The following is a 17,257-nucleotide window of genomic DNA, read 5'->3' as shown; positions in this document are numbered from 1 at the left end:
TTGCAAAGAAGCTATGAAAAAAAAAACCTGACAGAAATTTTGATTCAGAAACCCAAGTAAAATCAACTTTGGTGACTGTTGCCACTCGCGAGTTGTAAAGTTATGGGCGTCATATTTACATGTGTTTGTCGTTAGCTGGCGATAAAATATGTGAGTTTTAGACAGGACAACAAGGCCAACAGCAGTTAGATCAACATTTGACCACAACAGCAGTTAGATCAACAGTTGACCACAACAGCAGTTAGATCAACAGTTGACCACAACAGCAGTTAGATCAACAGTTGACCACAACAGCAGTTAGATCAACAGGTTGACAGACAACAACAGCAGTTAGATCAACAGTTGACCACAACAGCAGTTAGATCAACAACATTGAGCACGCGACAACAGGAAGATGGGGGTCAGATAACACGCCCCACCTGTCAAACAAATTCACCAACAAATAACATCTACAGTGGAGGATTAACTCATAAATGACAGATGTAGTGGTGGATTATCTCTCATTATTTGTTTTATCATAGCACTGTAAACATGATGGACTCTAGCTTAGTCGCTGTCTTCGTCTTAATGGGGATCTACTGCACCTCTTGTAAGTATGTTAGGGTTTTATATTATGTATACATACTAATTTACATACATATATAAATATTAATGTATGAATTATTTAAAGTTATTATCTCATCACATAAAGTGTCCCCGCCTTGAAACGTTGTTCCCATCATGTTCCCATCATATTCCCATCATATTCCCATCATATTCCCATCATGTTCCCATCATATTCCCATAATGTTCCCATCATGTTCCCATCATGTTCCCTATTAGAATTTGTTAGGATCTGATAACAAGAAGACATACTTGTCATATAGAACTTCAGCTAAACAACATAATGTCCAATATGGACATTTGTTATTACAAAACTTGTAATGCTGACAATTGACGCCATGCAGCAACACACTGTACCAAACAATGACAATATACAACAACACACTGTACCAAACAATGACAATATACAACAACACACTGTACCAAACAATGACAATATACAACAACAAACTGTACCAAACAAAGACAATATACAACAACACACTGTACCAAACAATGACAATATACAACAACACACTGTACCAAACAATGGCAATATACAACAACACACTGTACCAAACAATGACAATATACAACAACACACTGTACCAAACTATGACAATATAAAGCAACACACTGAATGACAATATACAACAACACACTGTACCAAACTATGACAATATACAACAACACACTGTACCAAACAATGGCAATATACAACAACACACTGTACCAAACAATGGCAATATACAACAACACACTGTACCAAACAATGGCAATATACAACAACACACTGTACCAAACAATGGCAATATACAACAACACACTGTACCAAACAATGACAATATACAACACACTGAACCAAACAATGACAATATACAACAACACACTGTACCAAACTATGACAATATACAACAGCACACTGTACCAAACAATGACAATATACAACACATTGTACCAAACAATGACAATATACAACAACACACTGTACCAAACAATGACAATATACAACAACACACTGTACCAAACAATGACAATATACAACAGCACACTGTACCAAACAATGACAATATACAACAAACTGTACCAAACAATGACAATATACAACAAACTGTACCAAACAATGACAATATACAACAACACACTGTACCAAACAATGACAATATACAACACATTGTACCAAACAATGACAATATACAACACATTGTACCAAACAATGACAATATACAACACATTGTACCAAACAATGACAATATACAACACATTGTACCAAACAATGACAATATACAACACATTGTACCAAACAATGACAATATACAACACATTGTACCAAACAATGACAATATACAACAACACACTGTACCAAACAATGACAATATACAACAACACACTTTACCAAACAATGACAATATACAACACACTGTACCAAACAATGACAATATACAACAACACACTGTACCAAACAATGACAATATACAACAACACACTGTACCAAACAATGACAATATACAACAACCCACTGTACCAAACAATGACAATATACAACAACACACTGTACCAAACAATGACAATATACAACCCACTGTACCAAACAATGACAATATACAACAACACACTGTACCAAACAATGACAATATACAACACACTGTACCAAACAATGACAATATACAACAACACACTGTACCAAACAATGACAATATACAACAACACACTGTACCAAACAATGACAATATACAACAACCCACTGTACCAAACAATGACAATATACAACAGCACACTGTACCAAACAATGACAATATACAACAACACACTGTACCAAACAATGACAATATACAACAGCACACTGTACCAAACAATGACAATATACAACAAACTGTACCAAACAATGACAATATACAACAACACACTGTACCAAACAATGACAATATACAACACATTGTACCAAACAATGACCATATACAACACATTGTACCAAACAATGACAATATACAACACATTGTACCAAACAATGACAATATACAACACATTGTACCAAACAATGACAATATACAACACATTGTTCCAAACAATGACAATATACAACACATTGTACCAAACAATGACAATATACAACACATTGTACCAAACAATGACAATATACAACAACACACTGTACCAAACAATGACAATATACAACAACACACTGTACCAAACAATGACAATATACAACACACTGTACCAAACAATGACAATATACAACAACACACTGTACCAAACAATGACAATATACAACAACACACTGTACCAAACAATGACAATATACAACAACCCACTGTACCAAACAATGACAATATACAACAACACACTGTACCAAACAATGACAATATACAACCCACTGTACCAAACAATGACAATATACAACAACACACTGTACCAAACAATGACAATATACAACAACACACTGTACCAAACAATGACAATATACAACAACACACTGTACCAAACAATGACAATATACAACAACACACTGTACCAAACAATGACAATATACAACAACACACTGAACCAAACAATGACATTATACAACAAGACACTGTACCAAACAATGACAATATACAACAGCACACTGTACCAAACAATGACAATATACAACACATTGTACCAAACAATGACAATATACAACAACACACTGTACCAAACAATGACAATATACAACAACACACTGTACCAAACAATGACAATATACAACAGCACACTGTACCAAACAATGACAATATACAACACATTGTACCAAACAATGACAATATACAACACACTGTACCAAACAATGACAATATACAACACACTGTACCAAACAATGAAAATATACAACAACATGCTGTACCAAACAATGACAATATACAGCAGCACACTGTACCAAACAATGACAATATACAACAACACTGTACCAAACTATGACCATATACAACAACATGCTGTACCAAACAATGACAATATACAACAGCACACTGTACCAAACAATGACAATATACAACAACACACTGTATCAAACAATGACAATATACAACAACACACTGTACCAAACAATGACAATATACAAAAACACACTGTACCAAACAATTACAATATACAACAACACAATGTACCAAACAATGACAATATACAACAGCACACTGTACCAAACAATGACAATATACAACAAACTGTACCAAACAATGACAATATACAACAGCATATTGCACCAAACAATGACAATATACAAAAATACACTGTACCAAACAATGATCACCCCCCCCCACCCCTAACACCACCCCACTCACCTGCCTCCTCTACTCCAGCCCAGCCCGCCCCCCTGTCGTGTCCAGAGGTCAACTGCGACTGTCCCTACGGCACGGAGTGGACCCTGGACCTGTACGGCTGTGCTGTTTGTCGCTGTAAGTCAACCATCCAGGCCTGTCCAGTCATCACCTGCACGGGTATCACGTGTCCGAACGGTCTGCAAACAGACGACAACAACTGTCCGGTCTGCGCATGTCAAGCAGACGAGTGTCTCCAACTTCCGTGTCACGCGACTGACCAGTGTCCGGCTGGTTTCGCCACTGACCAGCGAGGCTGTAAGACCTGCCAGTGTAAGCCAGAGTGTGACGTCAGATGCCTGTTCTTGTACTGCCCCTACGGTCAGGTGACGGACGCCGACGGGTGCGAGGTGTGTGAATGTGAGGCGTGTCCCCAGCTAGACTGCTCGGGTGTCGACTGCCAGGGGCGGTTACTCCTCTCGACAGATTCACGCGGCTGTGCTGTGTGTGACTGCCTCCCCGCGTCCTGCCCGCTGCCCGTCTGCCCGGACGGGGTGTGTGGGGGAGGATTTACCTTCGAGCAAGACGACAACGGCTGTACGGTCTGTCGCTGCCAGCGAGGTCAATGCCCGCTGCCCGTCTGCCCGGAACTGTGCGGGGACCTCGTCGTCCTTGACCGAGACCACAACGGATGTGACGTGTGCTTGTGTCAGCGCGTGGACTGCCCGTTCCTGCCCTGCCCCGCGGCGTGTAGGTCAGGCCTCAGGGTGCGGACGGACGAGAGGGGATGTGAGGTCTGTGAGTGTGCGCCGGTCAAATGTCCTGATGCAGCACAATGTCCTGTCGCCTGTCCTGCGGGGGTCGTGCAGGAAAAGGACCAGGACGGCTGTGAGGTGTGTAGGTGTGCTGCCGTGTGTCGTCCACCGCAGTGTCCGCCGTGTGCTGGTGACGTCACTTTCAGCAAGGACATTTATGGATGTGACATTTGCGAATGTCACCCAACATGTCCAGCGCCCTCTTGCCCTGACCTTTGCCCCCACGGCCACGCCCACGGCACAGACGCCAACGGCTGCCCCACCTGCCAATGTCAGCCGCCATCTTGTGGGCGTTTCACCTGCAACCTCCGCTGCTCCCGTGGTTTCCAGGAAGATTCCAGAGGATGCCCAGTGTGTCGGTGCAAATGTCCAGAGGACAGGTGTACTTGTCCATTCTTGACCTACTGGACTTTGGACAGGGAGGGTTGCAGAAGGTGTTTCTGTTATTACGGCCCTGACCTAGATTCTGATGAGATGTAGGTCGACACGCTTGAATAAACACTGACGTCATAACCTTAAATGTGTGCGTTACAAAATAGGATATTTTTAGGTATCTTAAAATACATGTGTTTTCTAAAACATTTTTTCTCTATTTTTGTGTGTGAATTCTTCAACATATTTTCTGTATTTTGTATTAACTTGTTTTCTGTATGTGTGTTAGGGATCGTGCATAAATGACGTCACACTCGTAAGGGGGAGGGGGTGTAATTTTGTGACGGTGTGTGATGATGACGAGGGTGGAGCTTTTGTGACGACGTGTGAGGTAGGGGAGGGGGGGGGGAATCGCCAAAAAAAGGATTTCATTACAGAATGAATAGAATTTTTAAAGTCTAAAAAAAGCAATTGAATTTTATTCTAAAATAAAAAGCAGCGGAACTAAATGTAAAATACAAGACAAGATTGCAGCTCGGCAATGTAATCAAACAACAACACAATAATATTGCAGTATCAAAGAAAATTTATTTATAATAAAATAAAAAATAACACAATATTTCAACACTGGACCACGTAGTTTTCTGTAACAAATGGCGATCGCTCATAAATACACATATCTCTAGATGTAAGTATAGATGACCACATGTATCCAGCTGATCACCCTTCAGCTAGTGATCTTGGTGACACGTGATCCTGCCACACACGTGACCCACACACACACGTGACCCACACACACACACGTGACCCACACACACGTGACCCACACACACGTGACCCATACACATACGTGACCCAGCCACGCCCATGTCCACTCAAACCTCAGCAAGGTCCAGCACAGGCCTGCCCAGCCTAGGCCTACAGCTGCATCTTCTACAGCCGTTGATGTCAACAGTCCAGATGGTGCCGTACGGGCACCTGCAGGCGTACTCCAGGCACTTACACCGGCAGGTCTGGCACCCGTTCTCGTCCGTCAGGAACCCGCCCCGGCAGAAGTTGGCACATTTGACCAGCGGACACGGAGCCGGCTTACAGCTGCAGATTTCACATCCGTTGGCGTCGGTAGCCAGACCGTAGGCACATTTGATGGTAGGACAAACAGCTGGTAGACACGGAGCCGGCTTACAGCTACAGATTTCACATCCGTTGGCGTCGGTAGCCAGACCGTAGGCACATTTGATGGTAGGACAAACAGCTGGTAGACACGGAGCCGGCTTACAGCTGCAGATTTCACAGCCGTTGGCGTCAGTAGTCAGACCGTAGGCACATTTGATGGTAGGACAAACAGCTGGTAGACACGGAGCCGGCTTACAGCTACAGATTTCACATCCGTTGGCGTCGGTAGCCAGACCGTAGGCACATTTGATGGTAGGACAAACAGCTGGTAGACACGGAGCCGGCTTACAGCTGCAGATCTCACAGCCGTTGGCGTCGGTAGCCAGACCGTAGGCACATTTGATGGTAGGACAAACAGCTGGTAGACACGGAGCCGGCTTACAGCTACAGATTTCACATCCGTTGGCGTCGGTAGCCAGACCGTAGGCACATTTGATGGTAGGACAAACAGCTGGTAGACACGGAGCCGGCTTACAGCTGCAGATCTCACAGCCGTTGGCGTCGGTAGCCAGACCGTAGGCACATTTGATGGTAGGACAAACAGCTGGTAGACACGGAGCCGGCTTACAGCTGCAGACGTCACATCCGTTGGCGTCCGTCGACCATATGGTGCCGTATGGACACTTGCAGGCGACCTGGAGGCAGTCGATAGGGAAGCCCGGTGCTATTCTACATACTGAAATTAAAAATGATTTTGTTTAGACAGCAAGTAAACACAATATTGGTAAATATGTTTTATAAAAGATTTGAAACAAAACTAATCCTGAAATTAAAATGTTACTTTACATGCGGGGCTGCAGAGTAACAAAGTGAACAGCAGCTGTACGAGAAACATTTTCTCGTCACAAGTTGGCTGTCTTAAGCTGTTGGCTGTCTTGGGCTGTTGGCTGTCTTAAGCTGTTGGCTGTCTTGGGCTGTTGGCTGTCTTAAGCTGTTGGCTGTCTTGGGCTGTTGGCTGTCTTGGGCTGTTGGCTGTCTTGGGCTGTTGGCTGTCTTAAGCTGTTGGCTGTCTTGGGCTGTTGGCTGTCTTGGGCTGTTGGCTGTCTTAAGCTGTTGGCTGTCTTAAGCTGTTGGCTGCTAAAGCTCCCTGTATGAAACAGCTATGTTCAACAATCTTATGGCCGAATGAGTTTCACTTGTGTTTGATGCTTTATATAGGCAGGTTCAGACGTAGATTTTAACATTAAATCAAAACATAAAAAATTACGGAAGTTCTGTTTTTTTTTTTAAATTAATCTAAAGATCGTTGAAGCGTAGCACACAAAACGTCAATTTTGATTGGTTAAAATGAAACATTCCGAGCGTGCCCGTCATATCCTGGAGGGTTTGTCAACACCGGATGTAAACAAACCCATGACCGGTCGGCCTCAACCGTCCCAAATTACCTTACTTAAGGATAGCGACACATTTTGATGAATGGAATTCAATTAAACGTCGCACATTTTATTTGAGAAACGTACGAGTCAACAGAACGAATATAAAAATGGTGGTGTAAAATATATACAATATGGCTTGTATAGGACCTGAATGATTATAAAAGAAGTGCTTAGATTGGCCTATAAATAGAATAATTCAACAATGTCATTGAGTGCAAGATGTAATCAACAGATTAAAACATGTATGAAATAAAATGTCCTAGCCTCGTTAGCTTTTTCCAATCACTATTCTACAAATATGTGTAGATTTCTATCTGTCAGTTTGTTGGTGTGGGGGGGAGGTGAGGGAAGAGGTGGGGGGGGGGGGGGCGTCCTTGTTGTTGGTAATGAACCGACACGGATATCAATGTAGGTCATCAATGAAGGTCGTTGCGAACATGTCCAATGGGCTTTGTGACGCTGACAGATCAGTATCAACCAATCAAAAGCTAGTTTAACCGTGAGAGCTGTCTATTGGCAGACCAAACAACGTAGAAATGGGCCACCACCCTATTCCCCACACCATTCCCACACCATTCCCACACCATTCCCCACACCATTCCCACACTCCCACACGTGTGTGGGAGATTACATGAGCGACTAAAGCTTTTATAAAGAAAGAAAGAAAGTTTTATTGTCTTTTTTCCAGTACTTTACACGCTTATTATTACACATTTTTTTATTATTACACATTTTTTTTTCATACAAGTTTTATTTTCCAATTTTAAGTTATTTGTTCTAAATGAAGCTCACACTTTCTAAATGAAGCTCACACTTTCTAAATGAAGCTCACACTTTCTAAATGAAGCTCACACTTTCTAAATGAAGCTCACACTTTCTAAATGAAGCTCACACTTTCTAAATTAAGCTCACACTTTCTAAATAAAGCTCACACTTTCTAAATGAAGCTCGCACTTTCTAAATGAAGCTCACACTTTCTAAATTAAGCTCACACTTTCTAAATAAAGCTCACACTTTCTAAATGAAGCTCACACTTTCTAAATGAAGCTCACACTTTCTAAATGAAGCTCACACTTTCTAAATGAAGCTCACACTTTCTAAATCAAGCTCACACTTTTTAAATGGCGCTCACACTTTCTAAATGAAGCTCACACTTTCTAAATGAAGCTCACACTTTCTAAATAAAGCTCACACTTTCTAAATAAAGCTCACACTTTCTAAATGAAGCTCACACTTTCTAAATGAAGCTCACACTATCTAAATGAAGCTCACACTTTCTAAATGATGCTCGCACTTTCTAAATGAAGCTCACACTTTCTAAATGAAGCTCACACTTTTTAAATGAAGCTCACACTTTCCAAAGGAAGTGGCTATTGGGACCCGGGGCCTAATAGCCACGGCCGCTATTGGGACCCGGCATTAAGTTCGTTAAGCACTTGTACAACCTGTATTAAAATTATATCTTTTATGTTTATTTGATTTTTCTTGTGTATTTGCTCGTATTTTGTTGTCTTTTATTGTAATTGGTTATGCGGATTAGCTAGCTTTAGTTCTTGCATTGCTATTTCTAAATACCCTATATTTAGCTCTATATACAAAATCATTAAATAATTAGGTATTATCGTATGACGTCGTGGTCGAGTGGAGAACGCAGTTTCCCCCGATTCTCTATTAGTTACGGGATCGGAACCTATCAAAGCTCTCGTTTTTGCGAGAAGTAGTGTATTAATCAAAGTTTAACATTTCATTGAGTTGATTGCATGAGTGTCTTTTTTTAATTGTTTTTTTAGACTATATATTTTTTTCTAGATTTAGGTTTTTAAACACGCCAATTATAAAAACATAGTTGATCCATTGAACGCCCGCTAGCGTTTTCTGGTCAGCGCAAGAAAAATACCGACACGGTGTAGCCTAGGTTAACTGTGAGTTCGCTTTGGTATAAATGTGAACAGTGTAGGCGTATAGCATACGTCATAGCAAGACCATTGCTATGAGCTTGTCGAGATTTGTTGTCGTCGTAGTCCCCCCCCCCCCCCTTCCCAACCCAGCAAGAGGGAAAGACGGATTTGGGGTCATTGTGAGTTCAAATGTTACATATTGCTTCTATTAAAGCGTACTACAACGCATGCGAGATATTCGTGTTCAAGAAAACGGGCCCGGAAGCTGTAGTCTGCAGCCTATAGAGCTTTTTTATACAATTATATATATATATATATATATATATATATATATATATATATATATATATATATATATATATATATATATATATATATATGTATATATATATATATATATATATATATATATATATATATATATATATATATATATATATATATATATATATATATATATATATGAAATCAAATTACGTTTAACAGAAAAAAAATAAAACACATTTTAACATGCGCGCTTAACATTCGCTCGGCCATAGAAGTTCATACCATATGCCATAATTATATTATAGACCTAACGACACCCGCTCATCATAACATTTGTCAGTAATGATATCGGGTATTTAAAGCAAGATCGCAATACATCATTTAGAATTAAAAGGGAAAAAACTCACAACAGAAAAGCAATATTCTGCATCTTAAAAGAACTTTTGTATAACTAAATCTAGCAATTCTATTGGCTGGTCCAATAGCGGCCGTGGCTATTGGGACCCGGGTCCTAATAGCCTCGGCCACTATTGGGACCCGGGTCCTAATAAATGCATCCCTTTCCAAATGATGTTGACACGACACAGCAGACGACTACAAATTGCGTCAAACCCCGACACGTTGCTTGTGATCTCTGAAAGGCAATTACCTCCCCTTCTTAGATCGTTGTCGAAGCTCTGACAACTAACTGAAAAAGACAATTGTGACATCTAAAGTGATGTTTCAAGTATTATGTGAGAACTCAACTGATGTTTTACACATCTTGTGACATCATTACTGATGTTTCATACATCTTGTGTCATGATTACTGATGATTCATACATCTTGTGACATCATTACTGATGTTTTACACATCTTGTGACATCATTACTGATGTTTCACACATCTTGTGACATCATTACTGATGTTTCATACATCTTATGACATCTCTACTGATGTTTCAAACATCTTGTGACATCATTACTAATGTTTCATACATCTTTTGACATCATTACTGATGTTTCATACATCTTATGACATCTCTACTGATGTTTCAAACATCTTGTGACATCATTACTAATGTTTCATACATCTTATGACATCTCTACTGATGTTTCATACATCTTGTGACATCATTACTGATGTTTCATACATCAGACATCTCAACTAATGCTCGCAGCTAAACGACAGCTGGTGCAATAATTAAAACAAATGTTTTGTTAGCCCGACCCCCAAACTCTGCAGACATCGACTTTAGCCTTGTGTAAACGTTGTTTCCATTCAAATTAACGCCTGAAAGGATTCGCTAATCTGGATTTGTCGAGTTGTTGTGTTGCCGACTATTTGTATGCACATCTGTCTAATTATATGCACATCTATTTACATGAATTAAGCGAAGGACACACGTTTAGAGTTGAGGAAACATGTCACTGTGCAATTTCTGTCGACACCCTACAAACGAAGGGCCTCTCTTGTGCCCCTATATGCCCTTTATGCCTCTATATGCCCCTATATGCCCCTTTCTGCCCTATGAAACAACTTTCCAAGACGACACACCCTGAGCCACCAACGAGTGAATTAACTTTTGTGAAGAAACGAATTAAATTCAACTTGTATGAGAGCTCCACCTTTAGTCTAATTACTCGATGACTCTGTTCTGTAGCCCAGCTCATTAGGCTAACAATTAGATTAGGCTTCAGACCTGACGCTAATTAGCATAAGAGAAAACTTTTTAAAGCGGATGAACATCACAGGGTAAGCTACTCACTTGCTGAAGCTTTGGACAGCGAACGTTTGCAGAATGGTGAGTTGTCATGTTGATGGTAGGATGGCAGGATGGTGAGTTGTCACGTTGATGGTAGGATTGTTAATTGTCATATTGCTGATAGGATGGTGAGTTGTCATGTTGATGGTAGGATGGTAGGATGGTGTGTTGTCATGTTGCTGGTAGGATGGTAGGATGGTGAGTTGTCACGTTGATGGTAGGATGGTAGGATGGTTAGTTGTCATGTTGCTGGTAGGATGGTGAGTTGTCATGTTGCTGGTAGGATGGTGAGTTGTCATGTTGCTCTTATATATTACCTGTTTGTGTTTATGGTAGTTTGGCTACCTTATATTTTACCTGTTTGTGTTTATGGTAGTTTGGCCACCTTATATATTACCTGTTTGTGTTTATGATAGTTTGGCCATCTTATATTTTACCTGTTTGTGTTTATGTTAGTTGGGCTACCTTATATTTTACCTGTTTGTGTTTATGGTAGTTTGGGCATCTTATATTTTACCTGTTTGTGTTTATGGTAGTTTGGCTACCTTATATTTTACCTGTTTGTGTTTATGGTAGTTTGGCCACCTTATATTTTACCTGTTTGTGTTTATGGTAGTTTGGCCACCTTATATTTTACCTGTTTGTGTTTATGGTAGTTTGGCCACCTTATATTTTACCTGTTTGTGTTTATGGTAGTTTGGCCACCTTATATTTTACCTGTTTGTGTTTATGGTAGTTTGACCACTTTATATTTTACCTGTTTGTGTTTATGATAGTTTGGCTACCTTATATTTTACCTGTTTGTGTTTATGATTGTTTGGTTACCTTATATTTTACCTGTTTGTGTTTATGATAGCTTGGCCATCTTATATTTTACCTGTTTGTGTTTATGGTAGTTTGGCTACCTTACATTTTACCTGTTTGTGTTTATGGTAGTTTGGCCATCTTATATTTTACCTGTTTGTGTTTATGGTAGTTTGGCTACCTTATATTTTACCTGTTTTTGTTTATGGTAGTTTGGCTACCTTATATTTTACCTGTTTGTGTTTATGATAGTTTGGCTACCTTATATTTTACCTGTTTGTGTTTATGATAGTTTGGCTACCTTATATTTTACCTGTTTGTGTTTATGATAGTTTGGTCATCTTATATTTTACCTGTTTGTGTTTATGGTAGTTTGGCTACCTTATATTTTACCTGTTTGTGTTTATGGTAGTTTGGCCATCTTATATTTTACCTGTTTGTGTTTATGGTAGTTTGGCTACCTTATATTTTACCTGTTTGTGTTTATGGTAGTTTGGCTACCTTATATTTTACCTGTTTGTGTTTATGGTAGTTTGGCCATCTTATATTTTACCTGTTTGTGTTTATGGTAGTTTGGCTACCTTATATTTTACCTGTTTGTGTTTATGGTAGTTTGGCCATCTTATATTTTACCTGTTTGTGTTTATGATAGTTTGACTACCTTATATTTTACCTGTTTGTGTTTATGGTAGTTTGGCCACCTTAAATTTTACCTGTTTGTGTTTATGATAGTTTGGCCACCTTATATTTTACCTGTTTGTGTTGGTGGTAGTTGGGCTACCTTATATTTTACCTGTTTGTGTTGGTGGTAGTTGGGCTACCTTATATTTTACCTGTTTGTGTTTATGATAGTTTGGCCATCTTATATTTTACCTGTTTGTGTTTATGGTAGTTTGGCTACCTTATATTTTACCTGTTTGTGTTTATGGTAGTTTGGCCATCTTATATTTTACCTGTTTGTGTTTATGGTAGTTTGGCTACCTTATATTTTACCTGTTTGTGTTTATGGTAGTTTGGCTACCTTATATTTTACCTGTTTGTGTTTATGGTAGTTTGGCCATCTTATATTTTACCTGTTTGTGTTTATGGTAGTTTGGCTACCTTATATTTTACCTGTTTGTGTTTATGGTAGTTTGGCCATCTTATATTTTACCTGTTTGTGTTTATGGTAGTTTGGCTACCTTATATTTTACCTGTTTGCGTTTATGATAGTTTGGCTACCTTATATTTTACCTGTTTGTGTTTATGATAGTTTGGCTACCTTATATTTTACCTGTTTGTGTTTATGGTAGTTTGGCCACCTTATATTTTACCTGTTTGTGTTTATGGTAGTTGGGCTACCTTATATTTTACCAGTTTGTGTTTATGGTAGTTGGGCCACCTTATATTTTACCTGTTTGTGTTTATGGTGGTGGGCTACCTTATATTTTACCTGTTTGTGTTTATGGTAGTTTGGCCACCTTATATTTTACCTGTTTGTGTTTATGGTAGTTTGGCCACCTTATATTTTACCTGTTTGTGTTTATGATAGTTTGGCCACCTTATATTTTACCTGTTTGTGTTTATGGTGGTGGGCTACCTTATATTTTACCTGTTTGTGTTTATGGTAGTTTGGCCACCTTATATTTTACCTGTTTGTGTTTATGGTAGTTTGGCCACGTTATATTTTACCTGTTTGTGTTTATGATAGTTTGGCCACCTTATATTTTACCTGTTTGTGTTTATGATAGTTTGGCCACCTTATATTTTACCTGTTTGTGTTTATGGTAGTTTGGCTACCTTATATTTTACCTGTTTGTGTTTATGATAGTTTGGCCACCTTATATTTTACCTGTTTGTGTTTATGATAGTTTGGCCACCTTATATTTTACCTGTTTGTGTTGGTGGTGAGTACCACCATTTATTTCTACAGGAACTCTTGACCCCTGTATGTCTGGCTTTACTTGTGACCTTCACCCTGGCAAAGTCCTTGGACAAAAGAGCAGGTTAGTGATAGTCGTACAGTATAGCCAAACTACATCGGTTATAGGTTGATTATAGGTGCTATTTGTTTATACATATATAGACGCACGCAAATATATATATATATATATATATATATATATATATATATATATATATATATATATATATATATATATATATATATATATATATATATATATACCCTGATGTCCACAGCCGGATGTAACGTCAACGGCCTGAGTGTTGCTGACGGCGCCACTTTCACCTACCCAGGGGGCTCTAAGTGTATCACCTACAAATGTAACAACGGAGGCTACGCCCCTACCACAACTGGTGAGTCGTTTGGTGATGACGTGAACATTTGGTTGTAAAAGTTTTCGGTGAATAGTGCGTCTCTCGTTTTGGTTCTCTGTCATTCATTAGCCAATCCTTTTTTATATGTTAATTTGTTATGAATGTGGTTCGAAAATTGTAATTATTCCCTTTTTTTTACTTCTCGTATACGAAGTATAGAGGAAGTATTGTAATCTTGCAAAAAAATCGAGGTTTTTACAAATCTCATCGAGATTTTTTTTACCTCCCTGAGTCGGAAAAACATAATTTTGCAGTTGTGTTCGTATGTCTCTCTGTATGTTTATATGTATGTGTATGTGACTGTGAACACGATAACTTGAGTACCGTTACAGCTAGGTTGATGAAATTTCATATGTAAGTATTATATCAAATTTTTAGTTATGTAACCGCTTTTCAGCGATTTTCGGTAAACGGAAGTGGGACTTATTCTACTTTCAATTTTTTAAAACACTATAACTTGAGTACTTTTCAGGAAAAAAAATGAAATTTCACATGTAAGTAAAAGATCTAATTTTCTGCCTAATTTGAGTAATTTCCGTTGACCGGAAGTAGTAATTTACGCTATTTCCGATTTCTCAAAACCGCATGTGAATTTATAAATGACTAATAATATTCCACACTATTATACTCATATTGTTTGGTTTCACTTGGTGTGCAATTCTTTTTTCTACTACTTTCTATTCTATTTATAACAGTTTAAGTAATTAAAAATGGATTAAAAATCATTTCTATATCCCGAGTTGCCATCCCCCGTTGTGTTATATAAGAATATTCGAGAAAGTTTAGGGGAGATCACTCCCGGTTTATTTGTTAGCATATTTACGAGACTAAATGACTAATTTTGTGATGAATGTGTGCCTAATTGTGTCATCTGGTATTTCAGCCTGTGAGTTCAAAGGTCAGTGCTACGCCATCAACAGCAAGTTCAATGACGGCTGTTTCACGTACGGCTGTCAGGCTGTCACGGAAAATGGCAGCACCATCTTGAAAACTGACATCGTCACGTCACGTGAGTATGGCTGTCGTGACAGTTTGGTCTGTCATAGGTCAAGTTTGGTCTGTCATAGGTCAGGTTTGGTCTGTCATAGGTCAGGTTTAGTCTGTCATAGGTCAGGTTTGATCTGTCATAGGTCAGGTTTGGTCTGTCATAAGTCAGGTTTGGGCTGTCATAGGTCAGGTTTGGTCTGTCATAGGTCAGGTTTGGTCTGTCATAGGTCAGGTTTGGTCTGTCATAGGTCAGGTTTTGTCTCTCATAGGTCAGGTTTGGTCTCTCATAGATCAGGTTTGATCTGTCATAAGTCAGGTTTGGTCTGTCATATGTCAGGTTTGGTCTGTCATAGGTCAGGTTTGGTCTGTCATAGGTCAGGTTTGGTCTGTCTTAGGTCAGGTTTGGTCTGTCATAGGTCAGGTTTGGTCTGTCATATGTCAGGTTTGGTCTGTCATAGATCAGGTTTGGTCTGTCATAGGTCAGGTTTGGTCTGTCATAGGTCAGGTTTGGTCTGTCATAGGTCAGGTTTGGTCTGTCATAGGTCAGGTTTGGTCTGTCTATATTCATGTACGTGTTAATCTAGCTGACGTTATTACTAGTTCAAATAAAGAACTAGAGCAGTAATACGCGATCTGATAGTTGACGTCAACAAACGTGTAAAGAGACATTGTGCCTACCATACTAGTTACAGTTATTCACCTTGGCGAAAAAGCCCCTCCCCCGCCCCATAGATTGATGTCAATTTTGACCAGTCACTTTTCTTAAACACTTTTTATTTTAGTGTCACATTTTGATGTAGAAAACAATGAAATAAACCCGTAAAGTCAAGAAGTAGATTTTTTTAAAAAACTTCAAGTGTGTATAATCTCTACCTGCCGTTACCATGATAACAAATGTAAACACTAAGTGTGACGTCACGACTTGTCTCCCCCCCCCCCCCCCCCCCCCTGCAGGCTGTAAGGACAGCAAAGGCGTCTGTCGGAACAACGGTGAAGTCTTCCCGGAAGTTTTCGGCGGCCAGACGTTCCAATGTACCTGCACCGTCATTGGACGATCCACCAGCACTTCATGCAAATGAGGTCACGGAGCAGACGAGAGCTCACAGTTGTGATGTCATCAATGAGCAGACGTCACGCAGTTCGCAGATCTGACAGTTTAGTTTTGTTAGAGCTGTACGGAACGGAAATAAAAACCTCAAACTAAAATACAAGTTGATTCTTCTTTTTCATTTTAGTCTTGGAAGGGATCCCCTCCGACACAATTAAGGATACGTGTCAATTGGTTATGCGCCATTGAGGCCATTGACTCCGGTTTCAGCCGACTTTTGTTTTTGGATTTGCTTCCATAGCCTTTGTCCAACCAAGAACAAACTACAAGGCAGCAGTTGTTTAATTTTGATTATATATCCTAGAGAGTGGCTGTCCAAAGCTAACGAGCCTCATCTGCCCGAGGGTTTGAACTCGAAGCCGACCCCTACCAGCTGATTGATTACTCAGTAAATGAGTTTGGTTTAACTGAGTGAGACTTGAGAAATAATTTTAAAATTTTAATCATTAGAAAAAAAATGAACTAATGTAGAACATATCAGCTTTTGTTTGAACTTAAAACAAATTAAACACTTGTGTAAATAACGCTCAAAAA

General features: G+C 39.4%; 3 protein-coding genes across 3 annotated transcripts; 2 read left to right on the top strand and 1 right to left on the bottom strand.

The window, feature by feature from the left end:
• The first annotated feature begins 467 nt into the window (after positions 1-467).
• On the top strand, positions 468-5,201 carry LOC131937952 (cysteine-rich motor neuron 1 protein). The gene is made up of 2 exons (XM_059295744.1): positions 468-589; positions 3,900-5,201. The coding sequence occupies exons 1-2, from the start codon at positions 532-534 to the stop codon at positions 5,150-5,152; spliced, it is 1,311 nt and encodes a 436-aa protein (XP_059151727.1). The 5' UTR covers positions 468-531; the 3' UTR covers positions 5,153-5,201.
• A 411-nt stretch (positions 5,202-5,612) lies between these two features.
• On the bottom strand, positions 5,613-7,358 carry LOC131937896 (antistasin-like). Its single transcript, XM_059295603.1, has 2 exons — positions 7,007-7,358; positions 5,613-6,896 (listed from the first exon to the last, which is right to left on the bottom strand). The coding sequence occupies exons 1-2, from the start codon at positions 7,053-7,055 to the stop codon at positions 5,920-5,922; spliced, it is 1,026 nt and encodes a 341-aa protein (XP_059151586.1). The 5' UTR covers positions 7,056-7,358; the 3' UTR covers positions 5,613-5,919.
• A 4,079-nt stretch (positions 7,359-11,437) lies between these two features.
• Positions 11,438-16,815, top strand: LOC131937953 (uncharacterized). The gene is made up of 5 exons (XM_059295745.1): positions 11,438-11,544; positions 14,222-14,294; positions 14,491-14,607; positions 15,512-15,637; positions 16,570-16,815. The coding sequence occupies exons 1-5, from the start codon at positions 11,542-11,544 to the stop codon at positions 16,692-16,694; spliced, it is 444 nt and encodes a 147-aa protein (XP_059151728.1). The 5' UTR covers positions 11,438-11,541; the 3' UTR covers positions 16,695-16,815.
• The last annotated feature ends 442 nt before the right edge of the window (positions 16,816-17,257 follow it).

This window comes from Physella acuta, unplaced genomic scaffold, assembly GCF_028476545.2.
Source record: "Physella acuta isolate Inbredline_101_S28 unplaced genomic scaffold, ASM2847654v3 ptg000225l, whole genome shotgun sequence".
Classification (NCBI taxonomy): Eukaryota; Metazoa; Mollusca; class Gastropoda; family Physidae; genus Physella; species Physella acuta.
This window is presented reverse-complemented; position numbering and strand designations above follow the sequence as displayed.

Coding starts and splice junctions, on each gene's coding strand:
- LOC131937952 (XM_059295744.1), top strand. CDS start 532: ATGATGGACTCTAGCTTAGTCGCTGTCTTCGTCTTAATGGGGATCTAC. Junction 590..3,899: donor GGGGATCTACTGCACCTCTT/GTAAGTATGTTA, acceptor CCTCTACTCCAG/CCCAGCCCGCCCCCCTGTCG.
- LOC131937896 (XM_059295603.1), bottom strand. CDS start 7,055: ATGTTTCTCGTACAGCTGCTGTTCACTTTGTTACTCTGCAGCCCCGCA. Junction 6,897..7,006: donor GTTACTCTGCAGCCCCGCAT/GTAAAGTAACAT, acceptor TTTTAATTTCAG/TATGTAGAATAGCACCGGGC.
- LOC131937953 (XM_059295745.1), top strand. Junction 14,608..15,511: donor CTACGCCCCTACCACAACTG/GTGAGTCGTTTG, acceptor CTGGTATTTCAG/CCTGTGAGTTCAAAGGTCAG. Junction 15,638..16,569: donor AACTGACATCGTCACGTCAC/GTGAGTATGGCT, acceptor CCCCCCCTGCAG/GCTGTAAGGACAGCAAAGGC.